This window comes from Salmo salar, chromosome 13 (assembly GCF_965601325.2).
Source record: "Salmo salar chromosome 13, fSalSal1, whole genome shotgun sequence".
NCBI lineage: Eukaryota > Metazoa > Chordata > Actinopteri > Salmoniformes > Salmonidae > Salmo > Salmo salar.
Genome location: NC_138303.1, coordinates 72,507,941 through 72,530,374, shown reverse-complemented (window position 1 = coordinate 72,530,374; position 22,434 = coordinate 72,507,941). Strand labels below are relative to the sequence as shown.

General features: G+C 43.8%; 1 protein-coding gene across 11 annotated transcripts in view; it reads right to left on the bottom strand.

Annotated features, from left to right (window-relative positions):
* The window catches only part of arhgap32b (Rho GTPase activating protein 32b), a 246,867-nt gene that overhangs the window by 4,591 nt on the left and 219,842 nt on the right, over positions 1-22,434 (bottom strand). For all 11 annotated transcript variants that reach the window (XM_082960293.1, XM_082960292.1, XM_082960294.1 and 8 more), the window contains 10 exons: positions 22,046-22,195; positions 12,154-12,256; positions 10,000-10,144; positions 9,098-9,180; positions 7,956-8,063; positions 5,045-5,190; positions 3,669-3,870; positions 1,677-1,822; positions 1,462-1,536; positions 413-1,279 (listed from right to left, as the gene is read on the bottom strand). In XM_082960293.1, the coding sequence (XP_082816419.1) occupies positions 413-1,279; positions 1,462-1,536; positions 1,677-1,822; positions 3,669-3,870; positions 5,045-5,190; positions 7,956-8,063; positions 9,098-9,180; positions 10,000-10,144; positions 12,154-12,256; positions 22,046-22,195 (2,025 nt within the window). The remainder of the gene's footprint in view (positions 1-412; positions 1,280-1,461; positions 1,537-1,676; positions 1,823-3,668; positions 3,871-5,044; positions 5,191-7,955; positions 8,064-9,097; positions 9,181-9,999; positions 10,145-12,153; positions 12,257-22,045; positions 22,196-22,434) is intronic.

Sequence of the window (22,434 nt, the reverse complement as noted above, 5' to 3'; positions counted from 1 at the left end):
AGAGAGGGGGAAGAGTTAAGCCTGGCGCTCTGGCGGCATCATGTGGAAAGATTTCTCTGAGCTGAAATCCATGCAAGGTGTTAAAGGCATGAGGCGGGGAAACTAAACCTAGAAACGAAACAGGCATTGTCAATCAAAGCATAATTAAACAAAGGCCTTATACTATAAAGAGAAACGGACAGTTGAAATGGACAGTTCACCTAAATTCCATATTGGTTTCCTTACCCTGTAAGCAGCTTCCTGCTTACAGGGAAAGGAAACTACTATATAATTTAGTAATTTGGGTGAACTATCTTTTTAACATAAAAAACATGATAGGTGGTAAAGTGAAAATGTAGCAGCTGTATGCAAAGTAGCAGCTGTATGCAAAGTAGCAGCTGTATGCAATGAAGCAGCTGTATGTACCACTAACCTAATTGTTCCTTGCTATTGGTTGCTGGAGGTTGCTGGGCAGTGCTCTCCTCCCCTGTGGAGTCTTGGCTCTCAGTGTCGTAGGCAGAGAGCTTACAGTGCAGCTCCATCTGAAAGGCCTCGCTCAGTGACGGCTCCCCTGTCCTTAGCAGCACTGAACGCATTAACAGAGGAGAGTCCCAGGGCAGTCCCGAGGGAGGGGAAGAAGGCTGGGGAACACCATGGCTTTCTGTAAGCCTACTAGAAATCTCCATGTCAAACGGCTCTGAAATGGCCAGAGGAGCCAAAATGTCCGACTTTGACTTTTTAGGGGACATAGCCTGTACGGGTTTGTCAGAGAAAGACACTGAGCAGACCAGCTTCTTGCTCCCTGCTTTCTCTCCCGTGGCCGGGCTGAGGTCAGGCGACAAGAAGGGGTTGGCGAACTTCCCCAGGAAGGAGGGAGAGACGAGCGCCGAGCCGTTGTCAATGCTGCCTGGGCTCCTCTTCAGGTTGGTGCCCTCGCCAGCTGCGCCCGTAGCGACATCGCTCAGCCCCAGGGGGAAGGAGAAGGAGCCGTCGGGCAGGCTGCACTGGAACGACATGGGGTCAAAGTCCAACGAAGCCATGCCGATGTCTGGGGGGCTAAGGTCCACGTCCTCGCCGGCTGAACGTGGGGGCGAAATCAGGGCTGGAACATAGATGGGCCCGTCGTCCCCATCGCTGTCCCCCCCGTCGCGGGTGGCGCCCCCGCTGTGGCTCTGGGCCAGATTGTCATCGGAGTTGCAGTGCTGCCGGGTGTGGCTGTCCAGCAGGTCACCGTTGAAGGAAGCCGAGAGGGCATCGCTGCTGGAGCGGGGCCGCCGAGGACGGTACACCTTCGACTCTCCTACGGGAGTCAGGGGGAAATCTTCATCAATTCAAAGACAAGTCACAAATGTTTTATTAGAAAAAACAATCTATACAAATACATTACTACTTGGACCATAGCAGACTTGCACTCAAGAACAGGCTCCATCAGGTATACAGAGTGCTGTGGAGATAAGTCAGATAAGTCCCATTATACATTACCTTCAACGTTGTGTAGCGAGGTGAGCGACTCCTCGCTTTTGGCCGATCGGAGTGTCCCCGTATCCCCTCTGCCTCCTGGGACATGAGATGGACAGGCATGAGTTCACATAAATTAGTTTCCGTTCCAACGAAATGGAAAATTGAATGTCTATTTGTGAGAAGGGTCAGAGAGTGAAGGCTTGGTTTTTGGGAGGGAAGAAGAAAGGGAATCTAACCTGCCAGGGCCATGGCCTTGAGCTCACTGGGTTCGCTGGGGTTGCGGTGCAGCTTGCGCTTGGACATGGACGATGACTTGCCCAGATTGAAGAAGGAGCGCCAGTTTCCCACCGGCGACTTCTTGGACTTGATGGGGGGCCTTTTCCTGTAGGAGGTGAATGGACAGAACACTCAGTTGGGGAAACAAGTAGTCATGTGTCCTTTTGTTATTGTTGCCTAAACAACATGACTCACTTGTTTATAATATGAAACCACGTACAGTGCCTTCGGAAAGTATTCAAGCCCATTGACTTTTTCCACATTTCCAGCCTAATTCTAAAATTGATTAAATTGTTTTCCCCCCCCCCCCTCATCAATGTACACACAATACCCTATAATAACAAAGCAAAAACACGTTTTTAGAAATGTTAGCTAATTTATTTAAAAAAATACAAAACTGAAATATCACATTTACATAACTATTCAGACCCATTACTCAGTACTTTGTTGAAGCACCTTTGGCAGCGATTACAGCCTCGAGTCTTTCTGGTTATGGCTCTACAAGCTTGGCACACCTGTATTTGGCGAGTTCCTCCCATTCTGCTCTGCAGATCCTCTCAAGCTCTGTCAGGTTGGATGGGTACGTTGCTGCAAAGATATTTTCAGGTCTCTCCAGAGATGTTCGATCGGGTTCAAGTCCGGGCTCTGGCTGGGCCACTCATGGACATTCAGAGACTTGTCCCAAAGCCACTCCATGCGTTGTCTTGGCTGTGTGCTTAGGGTTGTTGTCCTGTTGGAAGGTGAACCTTAACCCCAGTCTGAGGTCCTGAGCACTCTGGAGCAGGTTTTCATCAAGGATCTCCCTGTACTTTGCTCCGTACATCTTTGCCTCGATCCAGACTAGTCTCCCAGTTCCTGCCGCTAAAAAACATCCCCACTACATGCTGCCGCCACCACGATGCTTCATTGTAGGGATGGTGCCAGGTTTCCTCCAGACGTGACGCTTGGCATTCAGGCCAAAGGGTTTAATCTTGGTTTCATCAGACCAGAGAATCTTGTTTCTCATGGTCTGAGAGTCTTAAGTTGCCTTTTGGCAATCTCCAAGCGGGCTGTCATGTGCCTTTTACTGAAGAGTGTCTGGCCACTCTACCATGAAGGCCTGATTGTTGGAGTGCTGCAGAGATGGTTGTCCTTCTGGAAGGTTCTCCCATCTCCACAGAGGAACTCTGGAGCTCTGTCAGGAGGACCATCGGGTTCTTGGTCACCTCCCTGACCAAGGCCCTTCTCCCCCGATTGCTCAGTTTGGCCGGGCGGCCAGCTCTTGAAAGTCTTGGCGGTTCCAAACTTCCATTTAAGAATGATGGAGGCCACTGTGTTCTTGGGGAAGAATTTTTGGTACCCTTCCCCAGATCTGTGCCTCGACACAATCCTGTCTCTGAGCTCGACGGACAACTCCTTCGACCTCATGGCTTGGTTTTTGCTCTGACATGCACTGTCAACTGTAGGACCTTATATAGACTGATGTGTGCCTTTCCAAATCATGTCCAATCAATTGAATTGACCACAGGTGGACTCCAATCAAGTTGTAGAAACATCTCAAGGATGATCAATGGAAACAGGATGCACCTGACATCAATTTCGAGTCTCATAGCAAAGGGTCTGAATACTTACGTAAATAAGGTATTTCAGTTTTTTATTTGTAATACATTTGCAAACATTTCTAAAAGCCTGTTTTAGCTCTGTCAAAATAGGCTATTGTGTGTCGATTGATGAGAGGGAAAACATTATTTAATCCATTTTAGAATAAGGCTGTAATGTAACAAAATGAGGAAAAAGTAAATAGGTCTGAATACTTTCTGAATGCACTGTAACTGTATGCGTTCATGGTTTGAAGGTACAATATTTCCATCCAAGTATTGTATCTCATCTATGCCTCCTCCATTTCCATACTTTACAACTCATGGACAAACATCAGCCGTTAGAAAGATACCAGGGCCGCAGGTTGTTCATACCTCTCCATAGGGAACTCGATGACGGTGTGGAACTTGCCCTGCAGCGCAGCCGGACCCTCCCCCACCTCAATGTACTTGCTATCGGCCGTGACGGGGGAGTTGATCTGTGCCTGGGTCCGGGCCTGGGCCTCCTCCAGGGTCAGCAGCTTGGTGGAGGGGGACGACACCAGCAGGGACTTGGGCCGCAACAACGAGTTGTGTCCTAGGGGAAGGGGAGAAGTGATCATCATTTACACCAGTGGTCACCAACCTTTTCTGAGTCAAGATCACTTTCGGAGTCAAAATGCAAGCAGAGATCTACCACTCAGATTTTTTTTTAAAACATTAATTAAAAAACGTAATCCTATGCAACGTTAACCAATTAAAAACAGTTCTGCAGCAATGAGGTTTGTACAGTAGGCTATAGGCCCAATACATTATCACTGCATATCGGCTATGCTTGAATTTCCCTGCCATTGTTGTTTTTCTCAGACCATTTTGAAATGATATAAAAATTGCAGGTATATGATCAGACTGGTAATAGATCATTTGCTGTATTACTTGTGAGGCATAGCTGAGTAAGCATAATATATATATATATTTTTTTTCTGGACTGATGTCCTGCATCTGATGGTCAGTCTGAGGCGAGGTAGGGCGCAGCCTCTCACCCGACTCACCGTCCATCCGCTCTCCCTTCCTCCGCTGAGAAAAGGGGACACAATCTTCCAGCTGATAGCGAAACTCAAGTCGCACTGCATTATTTCTGTCTCATGCACCACTTCATGTGGTTACTCCTATGACCAGAGAAAGTTAAATATTCCTGGATATTAAAAAAGACAAGCCGTTAATAATAAGGCAAGTGTATGGAAACACTTTGCTGTACTCTTTCGTTGCAGCTGCAGTGCTGGTTGTAGCGTGAATGGAAGTGGGACAACGCGCATTTTATGGCTTTTAAAAGCGTTGAACAAAGTGTTGACAGTCCTGAATAACAACTTAAACATGAACTTACTCATAAAATACGCAGCTCTTTGCTGTATTCGTTGAGTCTCTATTTATGGTTTTAAACGTTTTTAAATCTCACAGTATCAACTTTGCTGTGCATTCGAGGATTATTTTTATATCGACCGGTTGGTGACCACTGATGTACACTTTGTTATGGAGGAGACAAATTACTTGCATAAAAAGTGATTGTTCTGAGTAAGCTACTTTTCTAAATTAAAGGAAACATTGGGTGAGGGTAAACTTGGATCAAGAGGATTTTGCTTGCGCTATGACAAAAGCACCACTGGCATTAATTAGAATCAAGCAACATCCTGCATAAGAAATAATCCTCCAGCTTCGGTTAGCACCATGGCACTGTGAGCAGAGATGAGATCCCAACAGGTTGGCATGCGTACCTGCTCCCTCCCGTATGAGCGAGCTGAGCTTGGGGCTGAAGAGGACGTCTACGTGGTTCAGTATGAACTCCACCACCACCGACTGGATGCGGACCTCCATGAAGGCTGCCGTGCCGCTGAAGCAGGCCGACTCTATCTGCTTGGACCTGGGGAGACGACATTGAGGATCAAGATTTTTTTAATGACTCATTCTTCCACATAGGGCTGTTGCAGTGACCGTACTACTGCCACAATAGCAGTCATGACCGCAGTAAAATTCCACATGACCGTTGAGTCACGGTCATCTCCTTTTATGCCCTCTGGACATGCTTTGGTAGTACCCAACTTGCTAACTACATCAGGTCCTAATGGACTGGTACTCAGGGCTCTATTGGTCCCTCTAACCACTGACATCATTGCAAAGGCAATCAAAAAATCTCATCAAAACTGTTGGCCTATCATACTTTTAAAACTAACCTCACTGTGATGATCAATTTGAAGAAAGAAGTTCAACAGCCTGTTGAAACAGTGTAAAACATGGATGTTGTTTCGACGCCTAACACAACGAAATGGACAGCACTTTCTAAGGTGATGATTCATTCAAAACACCCATAGAGCTTATGCAAATGCATAGGCTTATGAGCCCAAGACCAAAAGAAGAATCTTAATTAAAATGATGATTGTGCCATTATACAATACATAACCTACTGCATATTACACATGCCAAAAAAACAACTGATTTAAGATGTCGTTGGTATATATAATTCACTTGGTTTCACAAATTAAGCACTGGGTAGCTGCAGGAACAAGGTCAGAAAACCCATGGCATACAGAGTTTGGGCGTAATATCATCTGTCAGTCAGTGAGAGCATGCTCCACCAACAGTGGTTGATGCATGGAGTGAAATAAGTTCTTTTATATTTATTTTTCAGCTACTCATATTAAGCACATGCTCCGCTATAAAACCCAAGTAGCCTACAAAACGGACTGTCGGGAAAGCGCGAGGCCTCCATTTACTATTCGAGTGCAACACAGATATGTCTTTTTTCCCCTGCCTGTGTTCCGGCCCATTTGATAAATCGAAACTAAATTTGACATATTAGTAAAGATTAAATTGAGAATAGTCTGATGGGTGAAAATATGATCACTCGATGATAGAACAGCTGTGCAGCCTGAGGCAAGGAACAGACCTCCAGCTTTTTTTGCTACTTTCTCAAATCATCAATAGGTCGCACCATGAAGCCCATTTATGTATTAATTTCTAAGACAGTCTAAGGTTTGTATCATTCACAATTAAAGTTGCCAAATAACTCTAAATCTAGCTTTCGGAAAGTATTCAGTCCCCTTCACTTTATCCACATTTTGTTATGTTATTATTCTAAAATGGGTGAAAAAAAACCACATTTGGTCATCAATCTACACAAAATCCCCCATAATGAGGAAGGAAAAACAGGTTTTAAGAAATTTGTGGACATTTATAAAATATAAACTGAAATATTACAAGCGTAGCACACCTGCATTTGGGGAGTTTCTCACATTCTTCTCTGCAGATCCTCTCAAGCAGATTTCATCAAAGATCTCTGTACTTTGCTCTGTTCATCTTTGCCTTGATCCGGAGTAGTCTTCCAGTCCCTGCCGCTGAAAAACATCCCCACAGCATGACGATGCCACCACCATGCTTCACCGTAGAGATGGTGCCAGGTTTCCTCCAGACATGACGCTTGGCATTCAGGCCAAAGAGTTCAATCTTGGTTTCATCAGACATGACAATCTTATTTCTCATGGTCTGAGAGTCCTTTAGGTGCCTTTTGGCAAACTCCAAGCGGGCTGTCATGTGCCTTTTACTGAGGCGTGGCTTCCGTCTGGCCACTCTACCATAAAGGCCTGATTGGTGGAGTCCTGTCATGGAGTTCTACGGACAATTCTTTCGACCTCATGGCTTGGTTTTTGCTCTGACATGCACTGTCAACTGTGGGACCTTATATAGACCTTTCCAAATCATGTCCAGTCAATTGAATTTACCACAGGTGGACTCCAATGAAGTTGTAGAAACATCTCACAAATGTGGAAAAAAAGAAGGGGTCTGAATACTTTCCGAATGCACTGTAGGACCTGCTTCAAATTATCACTTTAACACTCAACATAGCCACTTCATTTGCACACTCGCGCCATAGTAGCTGAATAAAATAGAAAGGATATTTTTCCTAAGTTCAATTATATGGCATGGGACTTATAAGCATATCTTGTCAGCTCAATGAACAAGCCTACAGCCTATGGCATGGAGCATAGACAAATAACATAGGCCTACAGTAGGCCAACTAATTCTGTTCTTCTGAAATACATTTTCTTCATATCATAATGTTTCTTTAGACTGGACTAAAACAAATAGAGGTATTGTGACGATGTATATTAAATTGATGTATTATACTTATAAATGTAGATGTTCCAAAGGCGTGCATCAGCGGCTTGTATGTGTGGAGGCCTGGAGATACTAAACATGTTTATGTTAATTAACAGTCAATTACCGTGAGACCGGCAGTCTTTTGCATGACAATAACCGGCTGACGAAATTTCATGACCGCCACAGCCCAACTTCCACAAAAATGCAGAAGAATTAGTTTGTTTCCTACATGTTACATGTACATTTTAGTCATTTAGCAGACGCTCTTATCCAGAGCGACTTGCAGTAGTGAATGCATACATTTCATACATTTTTTTCTCCGTACTGGTCCCCCGTGGGAATCGAACCCACAACCCTGGCGTTGCAAACACCATGCTCTACCAACTGAGCCACACTATTGTCATATCATAGCTATTTTCGGTACAAGATCAACTGCAGTTACTCAGAGCAACCTATATGTACTAGTACAATTGATAACACTGGTGAGATATGAACAATAACCTGACATTGAACAAGATAATGTTGTCTGACCTCAGTAGGTTGGGGGCCCAGACGATGGCCAGGTTCTTGCTGTGCATGTTGGTGATGTAGCTGAAGGTGGCCAGTTGGGACAGGTGCCTCATGAGGAACTCCAGAGTCCTGAGAACAGGATGGGGGATGAAACACACATTTACACCAGTTCTATGACTAATTCTACAGAAGTATGTTTTATCTACTTGTATAAGATCATAAGGTTCTAAAACTGTTTGAGTGGAATACATTAACCATCCATTATGTTTGTATAATATACCCTATATATACACAAAAGTATGTGGACACCCTTTCAAATTAGTGGATTTGGAAATTTCAGCCACACCCGTTGCTGACAGGTGTAGAAAACCGAGCACACAGCCATGCAATCTCCATAGACAAACATTGGCAGTAGAATGGCCTTACTGAAGAGCCCATTGACTATGAACGGTGGATGCCATCTTTCATAGGACGCCACCTTTCCAACAAGTCAGTTTGTTTCTGCCCTGCTAGAGCTGCCCCGGTCAACTGTAAGTGCTGTTATTGGGAAGTGGAAACGTCTAGGAGCAACAACGGCTCAGCTGCAAAGTGGTAGGCCACATAAGCTCACTGAACAAGACTGCCGAGTGCTGAAGCGTGTAGAGCGTTAAAAACGTCTGTCCTCGGTTGCAACACTTACTACTGAGTTCCAAACTGCCTCTGGAAGCAACGTCAGCAGAAGAACTGTTCGTCGGGAGCTTCATGAAATGGGTTCATGGGTTCAACCCCACACAAGCCTAAGATCACCACACGCAATGCAAAGTGTCGGCTGGTGTGGTGTAAAGCTCGCAGCCATTGGACTCTGGAGCAGTGGAAAGGCGTTCTTCTGAAGTGGTGAATCCCGACGGACGAATCTGGGTTTGGCAGATGCTACCTGCCCCAAAGCATAGTGCTAACTGTAAAGTTTGGTGGTTTGGGGCTGTTTTTCATGGTTCGGGCTAGGCCTCTTAGTTCCAGTGAAGGGAAATCTTAATACTACTGCATACAATTATATTTTTTACAATTCTGTGCTTCCAACTTTGTGGCAACAGTTTATTGACATAGATTGACATCCTGTTATGGAGACAGCACTGTGTGTTGTAGCCTGTGTGTTCCTGCAGGGGGCAGCGTGGCTTTGCGCTAACCTGTAATGCGGAGGCGGCAGCTGCTGAATGACATCATGTATTTTGATGAGCCGCTCCTCGTCTGTCGCTGCTGACACGGCCTCCTGTGGAGCGGAAAGGAACAAGGGAGATGGAGGGGAGGATGGAGGGAGTGAGGAGAGTGGTAGGGATCAGTGCCTCTGCGTTAAGAAGTGCTTCATTAACACGACACCTCCACGCAGTCAGTCAGCCAGGGCCGGTGTAGAGGCAGAACACTCTCCCCGCCACCCTTCCCTTCCCCTCTCTTCCATAGCAACCAGCAAACATTTACACCATCTTTAAAGGCTACAGCCAAGACCATTTTGTTTGGCGAGGGGTTTTATTTCAAGTCGGAGTGAGTTTTGTATTTGTAATACTAGTCATTTAAAGTGGGTGCCATGCGCTTAGGTTTTGGAGTGGGGGTTCCAAGATAAGTCCTCCAACAGTGTATTTAGTCTTTGGTAAATCGAGGATGTGATCACTGAGGGCCTATGACAATCTTCATATTTTACTTAGGGGGGGAAAAGTGTCAGATTAGCTCATCCTCATAACATATACAGTACTTCTTAACCTTGAGATAATTGACACTGGGTATTGAACATACCCCCCACAGAGACAGAGAAAAAAAAAAAGTATTTTGGACATGGAAATTGGACGCCAGTTTGGGACAATGCAAAACCTAACAAATACTATCCACAAAGAGACAGAGCAGGGTTTCTCTTGGGCCAAGGGCATTACGCAACATTGCAACACTGTAGAGCTCTCAAACCAAAACAAAAGGGTCTCGTTGTAACTAGGGGGACGCAAAGCATGTTAGTGTGAGAAATCGTGATGTTTTTGTTTTGGGTGGAGGAGAAGGACACTCAGGGTGCAGTTCCCGTGCTGTGCCAAGAGCAGGTCCTTACGGAGAATTTCTCGTAGAGCTGATAGGTGAGCAGGGGGTTGGGCAACTCGCGGAAGTAGAGCTTGCACAATGAGCCCACGCAGTGGATGTCCTGGATGTACACGTCTTTGGTCAGGTCGGGGATCTGCTCCGAGTCAAACTCATGCCTAGCGGAGGGAGGGATAGAAAGACATGGATGGAGAGCGAGAGGGGAGGGATAGAAAGGGGGGGTGATAGAAGGAAAGAGCGGATTGAGCGAGAAAGAGAGAGACAGATTCATGGACAGAGAGAGCGAGCAAGTAAGTAACACAGAAAAACAGACAAATCAAGAGAGGAAAATAGAACCACTCCTCCCATTGCAAAGAGGTGTTGGTTCATCTCTTTATCTTAGTTTTACATTTTAGTAATTTAGCAGATGCTCTTATTCAAAGCAACTTTCAGTAGTGAGTGCATACATTTTCATGCGTTTGTCATACTGTTCTGTGTTGAGTTTTGTGACCTGAAGAACTCATGATAAATCCATGGAATATGAACTACTATGTAAATAAACAGAGCGTTCTGGACAGGACACTCCCTTTATAAATGTTTAGAAGTTTCTAACGGGAAGCTGCCATCAATAACTCTTACTTCATAAACAAACCCTCATTTTTTTGTTCAAACATCAGAGATGATGAAATTGTCTGGGCGCTTTTCGGTGAATACACTGAGTGTACAAAACATTAGGAACACCTTCCTAATATTGAGTTGCACCCCTTCTGCCCTCAGAACAGCCTTGTTCGTCAGGGAAAGGACTCTACAAGTTGTCGAAAGTGTTCCACAGGGATGCTGGCCTGTGTTGACTCCAATGCTTCCCACGGTTGTGTCAAGTTGGCTGGATGTCCTTTGGGTGGTGGACCATTCTTGATACACATGGGAAACTGTTAAATGTGAAAAACCCAGCAGTGTTGCAGTTCTTGACACATTCAAAACGGTGCGCCTGGCACCTACTACAATACCCCGTTCAAAGGCACTTAAATATTTTGTCTTGCCCATTCACCCTCTGAATGGCGCACATACACAATCCATGTCTCAATGCTTAAAAATCATTTTTTAACCGGTCTCCTCCCCTTCAACTACACTGATTGAAGTGGATTTAACAAGTGACATCAATAATAAGCTTTCACCTGAATTCACCTGGTCACTGTGTCACGGAAAGAGCAGATTTTCCTAATGTTCTGTACATTCAGTGGCATGTGGAATAATGGTGTTGTCCTAAATGGAACATTATATTAATGATGTAATCCTAGACAACCAAGGTGTAAATTTGCAGTTGGGATGTTCAACAGTGGGTTTAACAATTGGAAATCTACATTTTAAGACGGTTCCTAAATCTCAATCCTGAGTTAAACCATGCAAATAATTAATCGCAGGGTTAGGATTATACTTATTCAGGAGAAAAAAAAGAAAAATAAAAGAAAAAAGCCCCATAAAATACAACAAACCCACACCATTTCACGCTTGGCTTCGAGACGCCAAACATTCCTTCCTCTTCACAGTCTAAAATGTTAGAATTACAGGGTGAGATACTGGGAGTTCTCAGTTGGCAGAGTGCAACAATGTCACTTACTTGGACTGTTTGAGGACAAAATGAACAGTGCAAAAATGGGAAGAGAACAGTTAGGGGTTGTTTCACGGCCAGTCAACAGGTTTTTGGCAAGCGATGCCCATGCGCTAACATTTTACACACACACCCACCCACCCGTGTTGTTGAGGGATGCCCACCGTGCCCACACACAGGGGTAAATCCACATTTCGCATGCCAAGGAAAAGAGAATGGGAATTTCTGTTGAAAGTGCAACTTATCTTTGATGGAATTTTGTTGACATGTATGGTACAGGTGCATTACGTTTAGGAGTTGGGTTTTACCCTTTACTTACTGTGACGAGAGCTGTATTCATGAACATGAATTGATATTGAGTACAATGGCACCTGGTAGTCAAGGTCCATGATGTTATAAAAATACCTTTGCCTTCTATGTCCACTGAGGGCTTTTGTGCAGAACAGAACAAATTCTCAGATGTTGGTGGCTGGTATACACTTGAGATTAAATCTATGAACGCCCTATGAGGCAGACCCATGTTTAACGGGTAGCACTGACAAATCTGTGTGCGTGAGAGAGTGTGTGTGCGTGTCTTACCGTAGTTTCTGGATGTTGGAGGCGATTCCAGAGAGGCGGTACATGCCGTCCACCACGCCATGTTTCTCGATGAACTCCGTGCAGCTCTTGAGTACCTGGGGAACTGGAGCAGGAAACACAAAGTCAGAGACCACAAGACACTCAGACAACTTTAAAAAGGGCATCTCTACTTCAATCAATAGATGTGCACCGGAACACTGCAAGGTCGAAAAGCGGGACCTTCTGTCTTCCTCCTTTCTAAAGAACAAGCACATTCTTCCTCAGGGGAACACCAGGTAAAAGTGTTTTTGCATTGAGAGAAGCTTTTATGTTCTCTGATAAAGAAAAACGAACTTCCATTGATCAAAAGCAACGTCTTGTGAAGAATCTTCAAGTTGATCACAGGTACCAAGAATACAACCTGGAGAAAACCAAATCAAAAGGCATTCCACAAGTTGATTTTCAAAAGGCAATATTTGAAAGTTGAAGTCTGCAAAGCTTTGAGCTGCCTGACACCAAGGCCTGCCAGCTTCACATCATACCAACCCTTGCTTTCAAAACAGGCACTTATCTCCTTTACTGTTCCTAGTCTCAGTAGATATCTGGACAAGATAATCAGATAACGCGTCATGGCCTGGTTAGGAAGGTGACCAAGAACCCACATGGTCACTCTGACAGAGCTCCAGAGTTCCTCTTTGGAGATTGGAGAACCTTCCTGAAGGACAACCATCTCTGCAGCACTCAACCATCAGGCCTTTATGGTAGAGTGACCAGATAGAAGCCACTTCACAGTAAAAGGCACATGACAGCCTGCTAAGAGTTTGCCAAAAGGAACCTAAAGGACTCAGACTATGAGAAATAAGATTCTCTGTTCTGATGAAACCAAGATTGACCTCCTTGGCCTGAATGCCAAGAGCTACAGCTGGAAGAAACCTGGCACCATCCCTACGGTGAAGCATGGTGGTGGCACCATTATGCTATGGGGATGTTTTTCAGCGGCAGGGACTGGGAGAATAGTCAGGATAAAGGGTGAACGGAGTAGAGGTCGACCGATTATGATTTTTCAACGCCGATGCCGATTATTGGAGGGCCAAAAGAGCCGATACCGATTAATCGGCCGATTTCTTTGCATTTATTTATTTGTAATAATGACAATTACAACAATACTGAATGAACACTTATTTTAACTTAATATAATACATCAATAAAATCCATTTAGCCTCAAATAAATAATGAAACATGTTCAATTTGGTTTAAATAATGCAAAAACAAAGTGTTGGAGAAGAAAGTAAAAGTGCAATATGTGCCATGTAAAAAAGCTAATGTTTAAGTTCCTTGCTCAGAACATGAGAACATATGAAAGCTGGTGGTTCCTTTTAACATGAGTCTTCAATATTCCCAGGTAAGATGTTTTAGGTTGTAGTTATTATAGGAATTATAGGATTATTTCTCTCTATACGATTTGTATTTCATATACCTTTGACTATTGGATGTTCTTATATGCACTTTAGTATTGCCAGTATAACAGTATAGCTTCCGTCCCTGTCCTCGCTCCTACCTGGGCTCAAACCAGGAACACATCGACAACAGCCACCCTTCGAAGCAGCGTTACCCATGTAGAGCAAGGGAAACAACTACTCCAAGTCTCAGAGCGAGTGAAGTTTGAAACGCTATTAGCGCGCACCCGGCTAACTAGCTAGCCATTTCACATCGGTTACACCAGCCTAATCTCGCAATGCATCGCGAAGGGCTGTTTGAATGAACGCTTACGAGCCTGCTGCTGCCGACCATCGCTCAGTCAGACTGCTCTATCAAATCATAGACTTAATTATAACATAATAACACACAGAAATACAAGCCTTAGGTCATTAATATGGTCGAATCCGGAAATTATCATCTCGAAAACAAAACGTTTTTCCTGTCAGTGAAATACGGAACCGTTCCGTATTTTATCTAACGGGTGGCATCCCTAAGTCTAAATATTCCTGTTACATTGCACAACCTTCAATGTTATGTCTTAATTACGTAAAATTCTGGCAAATTAGTTCGCAACGAGCCAGGCGGCCCAAACTGTTGCATATACCCTGACTGCGTGCAATGAACCCAAAATGACACAATTTCACCTGGTTAATATTGTCTGCTAACCTGGATTTCTTTTAGCTAAATATGCAGGATTAAAAATATATACCTCTGTGTATTGATTTTAAGGCAATGATGTTTATGGTTAGGTACAGTCGTGCAACGATTGTGCTTTTTTCGCAAATGCGCTTTTGTTAAATCATCCCCCATTTGGCAAAGTCGGCTGTCTTTGTTAGGAAGAAATAGTCTTCACAGTTCGCAACGAGCCAGGCGGCCCAAACTGCTGCATATACCCTGACTCTGTTTGCAAGAGAAGTGACACATTTTCCCTAGTTAAAATAAATTCATGTTAGCAGGCAATATTAACTAAATATGCAGGTTTAAAAATATATACTTGTGTATTGATTTTAAGAAAGGCATTGATGTTTATGGTTGGAGCAACGTGTACCTAAGCGATTATATGCAATGCAGGACAGGCTAGATAAACTAGTAATATCATCAACCGTGTGTAGTTAACTAGTGATTATGATTGATTGATTGTTTTTTATAAGATAAGTTTAATGCTAGCTAGCAACTTACCTTGGCTTCTTACTGCATTCGCGTAACAGACAGGCTCCTCGTGGAGTGCAATGTAAAGCAGGTGGTTAGAGCGTTGGACTAGTTAACCGTAAGGTTGCAAGATTGAATCCCTGAGCTGACAAGTTAAAAATCTGTCGTTCTGCCCCTGAACAAGGGAGTTAACCCACCGTTCATAGGCCGTCATTGAAAATAAGAATGTGTTCTTAACTGACTTGCCTAGTTAAATAAAGGTCCCAAAAAATTGTACAAAAAATAAATTAAATAAATAAAATCGGCCAAATCGGCGTCCAAAAATACCGATTTCTGATTGTTATGAAAACTTGAAATCAGCCCTAATTAATTGGCCATTCCAATTAATCGGTCGACCTCTAGAACGGAGCAAAGTACAGAGAGATCCTTGATGAAAACTTGCTCTAAAGTGCTCAGGACCTCAAACTAGGGCAAAGGTGGCCCTTCCAACAAGACAACGACTAAGCACACAGCCAAAACAATGCAGGAGTGGCTTTAGGACAAGTCTCTGAATGTCCTTGAGTGGTCCAGCCAGATCCCGGACTTGAACCCGATTGAAGATCTCTGCACAGACCTGAAAATAGCTGTGCAGCGACGCTCCCCATCCAACCTGACAGAGCTTGAGAGGATCTGCCGAGAAGAATGTGAAGAACTCCCCAAATACAGGTGCCAAGCTTGTAGCATCATACCCAAGAAGACTCGAGGCTGCTTCAACAAAGTACTGAGTAATGGATCTGAATACTTAAGTAAATGTGATATGTTTTCTTTTAATTATTTATAAATTTGCTAAATTTTCTAAAAACCTGTTTTTGCTTTGTCATTGAGGTATTGTGTGTAGATTAATGAGGGAAAAAACAATTTAATACATTTTAGATAAGGCTGTAACGTAACAAATTCTGGAAAAAGTCAAGGGGTCGAATGTCCGGTAAATCAATGAATGGGCGAGGGCACTAGAACAGTCTGCAGCACTCTGTCTCACCCTATTAGACTCTGAAGTAAAATGTCTACTGTTAGCAGATGATCTGGTGCTTCTGTCCCCAACCATGGAGGGCCTACAGCAGCACCTAGATCTTCTGCACAGATTCTGTCAGACTTGGGCCCTGACAGGTAATCTCAGTAAGACAAAAATAATGTTTTTCCTAAAAAAGGTCCAGTTGCCAGGACCATAAATACACATTTCACCTAGACACTGTTGCCCTAGAGCACATAAACTATACCTACCTCAGCCTAAACATCAGCACCACTGGTAACTTCCACAAAGCTGTGAACGATCTGAGAGACAAGGCAAGAAGGGCCTTCTACGCCACCAAAAAGAAACATATAATTTGACATCCCAATTAGGATCTGGCTTAACTTACTTCAATCAGTTATGGAACCCATTGCCCTTTATGGTTGTGAGGGCGGGGCCAACCAAGAATTCACAAAATAGGACAAACACCAAATTGAGACTCTGCATGCAGAATTCTGTAAAAACATCCTCTATGTACAACGTAAAACCCCAAACAATGCATGCAGAGCAGAATTTGGAGGATTCCCGGAATTATCAAATCCATAAAAGAGCAATTCAATTCTACAATCACCTAAAAATAAGTGATTCTCAAACCTTCATAACCAAGCCCTCACCTACAGAGGGATGAACCTGTAGAAGAGTCCTCTCTGCCAGCTGGTATGGGGACTCTGCTCACTAACACAAACAGACCCCACAGAGCCCCAGGACAGCAACACAATTAGACCCAACCCCAGTCATGACAAAACAAAAAGATATTACTTGACACATTGGAACGAATCAACAACAAAAAAACTGAGCAAACTGGAATGTTATTTGGGCCTAAAATTAAGAAAATCCATGACTATGTACAGACTCCGTGAGCGTAGCCTTGCTAGTGAGAGAGGCCACCATCGGCAGACCTGGCTCTCAAGGGAAGCGCTGCACTTCCGAACCTCCTGTATGACCATATCAGAGACACATATTTCCTTCATATTACACAGATCCACAAAGAATTTGAAAACAAATCCAATCTTGATACACTCCCATATCTATTAGGTGAAATACCACAGTAGCAAGATTTGTGACGTGTCGCCAAAAGAAAAGGGCAACCAGTGGAGCACAAACAGCATTGTAAATACACCCTATATTTATCTGTTTATTTTCCCTTTAATACTACAACTATTTGCACATTGTTGCAACACTGTACATAGCCAATAATATAACATTTGGAATGTTTATATTCTTTCAAAATGTTTGTGAGTGTAATGTTTACTGTTCATTTTTGATTGTTTATTTCACTTGCTTTGGCAATGTACACATTTCCAATGCCAATAAAGCCCTTTGAATTGAATTGAGAGAAGGGGGGAGCGAGAAAAGAGGGGAGCGAGAGGAGAGAGAGAGGGGAGGAAAAAGATATGGGAAGGAGAGAGCGAGAGAAGGGAAAGAGAGCACAGTCATTGGGCTGTTGTGTGTGTGTGTGTGTGTGTGTGTGTGTGTGTGTGTGTGTGTTGTAGTCAATCAAAATGTGTATGAGAGTCTCTTTGTATGTGTGCGTGGGTGTGTGTGTGTGTGTGTGTGCGCGTGGGTGTGTGTGTGTGTGTGTGTGCATGCACATGGGGGCTGCCTCACCCCCACACCTGACACACCGACAGAGAATGAGACCATCTCGGAAGCAGCTGTTCCACCAAATTTCACATATAGTATGAAAGGCGGGGGGAGCGTACACTGTTCTTCGGCTGTCACCCCAGGAGAACCCTTTTCGGTACCAGGTAGAACTCTTTTAGGTTCAATGAAGAATCCTCTGTGGAAAGGGTTCTCCTATATGGAGAGTCGAAGAACCGTTTAAGGTTCTAGATAGCACCTACAGGTACAGGTTAAACTTCCCACAGTCCGTTCCAAACACTACATATGGAGGTGAAAGTGGCTCAGCAATACCATCCTGTTTTTATATGGGTTCTGCAGTAAGGATTCTACCTTTTAGGGTGTTGTCTTTATTGGGTTCTGTCGTTGTAATCTGTAGTCTCTTAACCTCTTTGGCGTGTGTGAAGAAAATACAATTCTTATGACTAGCGTTGTCATGTACAGTTGAAGTCGGAAGTTTAAATACACTTAGGTTGGAGTCATTAAAACTCGTTTTTCAAACACTCCACAAATTTCTTGTTAACAAACTATAGTTTTGGCAAGTCGGTTAGGACATCTACTTTGTGCATGACAAGTAATTTTTCCAACTATTGTTTACATACAGATTATTTCACTTATAATTCACTGTATCACAATTCCAGTGGGTCAGACGTTCACATACACTAAGTTGACTGTGCCTTTAAACAGCTTGGAAAATTCCCGAAAATGATGTCATGGCTTTAGAAGCTTCTGATAGGCTAACTGACATCATTTGAGTCAATTGGAGGTGTACCTGTGGATGTATTTCAAGTCCTACCTTCAAACTCAGTGCCTCTTTGCTTGACATTATGGGAAAATCCAAAGAAATCAGCCAAGACCTCAGAAAGAAAATTGTAGACCTCGACAAGTCTGGTTCATTCTTGGGAGCAATTTCCAAACGCCTGAAGGTACCACGTTCATCTGTACAAATAATAGTATGCAAGTATAAACACCATGGGACCACGCAGCAGTCATACCGCTCAGGAAGGAGACGCGTTCTGTCTCCTAGAGATGAACGTACTTTGGCGCGAAAAGTGCAAATCAATCCCAGAACAGCAGCAAAGGACCTTGAAGATGCTGGAGGCAACAGGTACAAAAGTATCTATATCCACAGTAAAACGAGTCCTATATGGACATAACCTGAAAGGCCGCTCAGCAAGGAAGAAGCCACTGCTCCAAAACCACCACAAAAAAGCCAGACTATGGTTGGCAACTGCACATGGGGACAAAGATCGTACTTTTTGGAGAAATGTCCGCTGGTCTGATGAAACAAAAATAGAACTGTTTGGCCATAATGACCATCGTTATGTTTGGAGGAAAAAGGGGGAGGCTTGCAAGCCGGAGAACACCATCCCAACCGTGAAGCACATGGGTGGCAGCATCATGTTGTGGGGGTGCTTTGCTGCAGGAGGGACTGGTGCACTTCACAAAATAGATGGCATCATGAGGAAGGGAAATTATGTGGATATATTGAAGCAACATCTGAAGACATCAGTCAGGAAGTAAAAGCTTGGCCGCAAATGCGTCTCCAAATGGATAATGACCCCAAGCATACTTCCAAAGTTGTAGCAAAATGGCTTAAGGACAACAAAGTCAAGGTATTGGAGTGGCCATCACCAAGCCCTGACCTCAATCTTATAGAAAATGTGTGGGCAGAACTTAAAAAGCATGTGTGAGCAAGGATGCCTACAAACCTGACTCAGTTACACCAGCTCTGTCAGGAGGAATGGGCCAAAATTCACCCAACTTATTGTGGGAAGCTTGTGGAAGGCTACCCAAAACGTTTGACCCAAGTTAAACAATTTAAAGGCAACGCTACCAAATACTAATTGAGTGTATGTAAACTTCTGACCCACTGGGAATGTGATGAAAGAAATAAAAGCTGAAATTAATCACTGTACTATTATTCTGACATTTCACATTCTTAAAATAAAGTGGTGATCCTAACTGACCTAAGACCGGGAATTTTTACTAGGATTAAATGTCAGCAACTGTGAAAGACTGAGTTTAAATGTATTTGGCTAAGGTGTATGTAAACTTCCGACTTCAACTGTATGATGATAGTCAACGATAGAGGAGTTACCTTAAGCACATCAAACGAGGGAGAAGCTAGCTTATGACATCATATAACATTTGTCTAGGCCTGCATTTATGTGACATTCAAAGACGACATTTGACAGCTTGGTATGAAAGCTGTGCTGCTCATACAGACATACAGCAACTGAGGCTGACCCATAAAGTCAGGACAGATGTCATCTCCGGAGCTGTGCAGTGATGTCATGTCATCTACCCCTGATGTCATCCCCTATCTCGTTACTGTTGGGGAGCACTACTCTGCTCCAGTTTGAAAGGTAAAGTATGGTTTTGTCATTTTACATCTATCTCCGTTCCGACGGCTCTGGCTGGCTGTCCGTCATAAGAGTTACCATCTCTGAGATCGCAAGTCTGTCATCTCCTTTCTCACATGACAGATGTGTGTGTGTAAACAAACACAGCACGTGCTTATATAATGAGGACAACTCAAGACATGCGATTTGAAGACCGTCTGACTTCATTCACAAAGACTGAACGGCATTTAAAACCACTGCCATTCAAATATAAGCGGAATATGTGCTATGTACGTAGTATACAAATTGCCAAAGATAAACCTATCAATTAGAGTATTATTTCCTAGACGGAAGCCTGCTTCTCTGAAAGCCACACCACTGACAACATGGGCAGTATTATACTTGTGCAACAGTATGAGTCCTGCCACTGTGATGCAGTGTGATGGCGGCCAATCTGAACAGAGCAGAAGAGGCTAGTCGTGGTGAAGATGGCTGACAGAACACACGGCTCAGAATGGATTTGGGGGCAAACAAAGCATGTGTTGCCAGATCCCTCAGGCTCCAGATCAGTGGCGAGGCGAAATCTCCCTTTAACCACACTGCCGACTAGACCACTTTCTGTAAGCCACCTCAGTTGCCGTGGCAACCCTCCCTGGGCACCGGAGGGTGGTCGGGTTCACTCTGCATGCCCGGCCCATCAAGCTGTATGGGTCAGTGAACAACAGCTCAATCTCAGAGTACATTTTTTATATTAACTTATCTGACCACAATCTCAAATTCGCAGTAGAGAGAAGTCAGGAGGAAATAGAGTTCTTGGATCTTACAATCCACTAAAATAAAGAAAACAAGTTGGAGTCTACTGTCTTCCGCAAGCCGCAGAGTTGGAATACACTTTTACACGCAGACAATAACCACCCGGTACACCTTAAGTGGAACATACTGGTGGGTCAATTCCTAAGACTCAGACGTAACTGTAGTACAAACATAGATTCAGAGCGCAAAGCTAATGATATGCACACCAGGTTCCTGCAATGCGGGTATAATAAGGGTGTCATTGAACAGGCCTATACCCGTGCTAGAGAGACTGTGCCCATGTGCCGGTTGTGTCAAATCCATTGTATTGAAACACTGGAACATCTTCAAAAGTGACCCAAATGTACGAGAGTTCACAACATTGCCACCCTCGCATCTGTTTACCCGAGAACAGGTAAAGAATACAAAATATAAAGATTCAGTAATTGTAGCACCACAAATGTGATATACCTGCTCAAATGCATCTGCTGGGCTGCTTCCTCTATATTGGTCAAACTAAACAAGCATTGAATCTTCGCGTCGCAGAACATAAGGCTGCTATTTGAAATAAAAACACGGACTACGCTATTGCGTGCCACTGCATCGAAGCCAACCATGGCTCACCTTCCTCCCTGCACTTTGTAGCCATAGAACATGTCTAATTTCACCAAGGAGGTGATATCGTACGTAAATTAAAACAAAAGTATTCTGGCAGTACTCCTTAGACACTGTGGATCCGAAGGGGCTAAACAATGATTTTTCACTGTCCTCATTTCTATAATGTTGTTGCCTTGATTTTTAGGGTCTCTGTGTCTCCTGATTCAGACACCCAAATATCACCTATGTATATTTAGACACTATTTCTCTTTATTTATTTTTACATTGTGTGTCAATAAGCCACTGGGCTATAAATAGGAGCGAAGTGCAATGGTCAGGTCTGAGGAAGACATCAGATTGATGTCGAAACATCAGCCATCTGTTTGCATCCTGTACAATGGATTAAAGTGCCCTTTTTCGTTGTTGAGTGCTCCAACTCCTTTTTATCTCGAGTTAGTCCTCTTGGAAGTTTTTCTTGGTAAGCCATTCTCCTGATTTTTGTCATTGTTGTTGAGTAGCCCTCTTCTTCTTTGTTTGCTGAAGCGTGAAAGCCCACCTGAACTCTCAACAGCTCAACCTTGCTCTAGCCTCTACCGGAGTTGAGACAAGTTTGAGCCAAGCCTTGCATTACACCAATGTTAGGTGGAGTCTAGTCGACCCTTTTACCATACTGTGAGTGACCATATTGCACAAAGAAGGGCGACTGTTCATCCTGAGAACATCCCTCAGCATGTTAGTGTTTGCATGTGTGTGTTTCAAGTCGTCAAAACACCACAAATTAGGTCAAAGCTGAAGAACTTCTGCGAGTATGTGTGTGTGAGAGAGCGCAAGAGAAAGAGAGTGAGTGAGAGACAGAGAGAGTGAAAGAGAGTGTACGTCTCACCATCGTGGCCCGAGTTGAGGAGGTGCTCTCCCAAGTCACAGCCAAACACCCTCTCCCGGAGGATTCCCCTCTGCTTCAGCTTCTGCTTGGTAGGCCGGGACTTCATGAAGGTGCGCAGGAACGTGATCAGCTTCCCGTGCTTCTTAGACACTGCCGGAAACAGAGAAACACACAATATGCTTAATACACACTCTCACACTTGCAGGTGTTCAGCTGGTGTTGACAGCCCACACAATGTGAAATAATGCATTTAAAATGGTGAGCTGTGCAAAGTGATGCATGCATACCAGTAAAGTCAGCATGCTTTCATTAGATCTTTGCAAAATGTTCAATCCAAGGTTCAATGGAAACATAACACATCAGAGGTGGGAAAAAGTCTGAATAAGCCA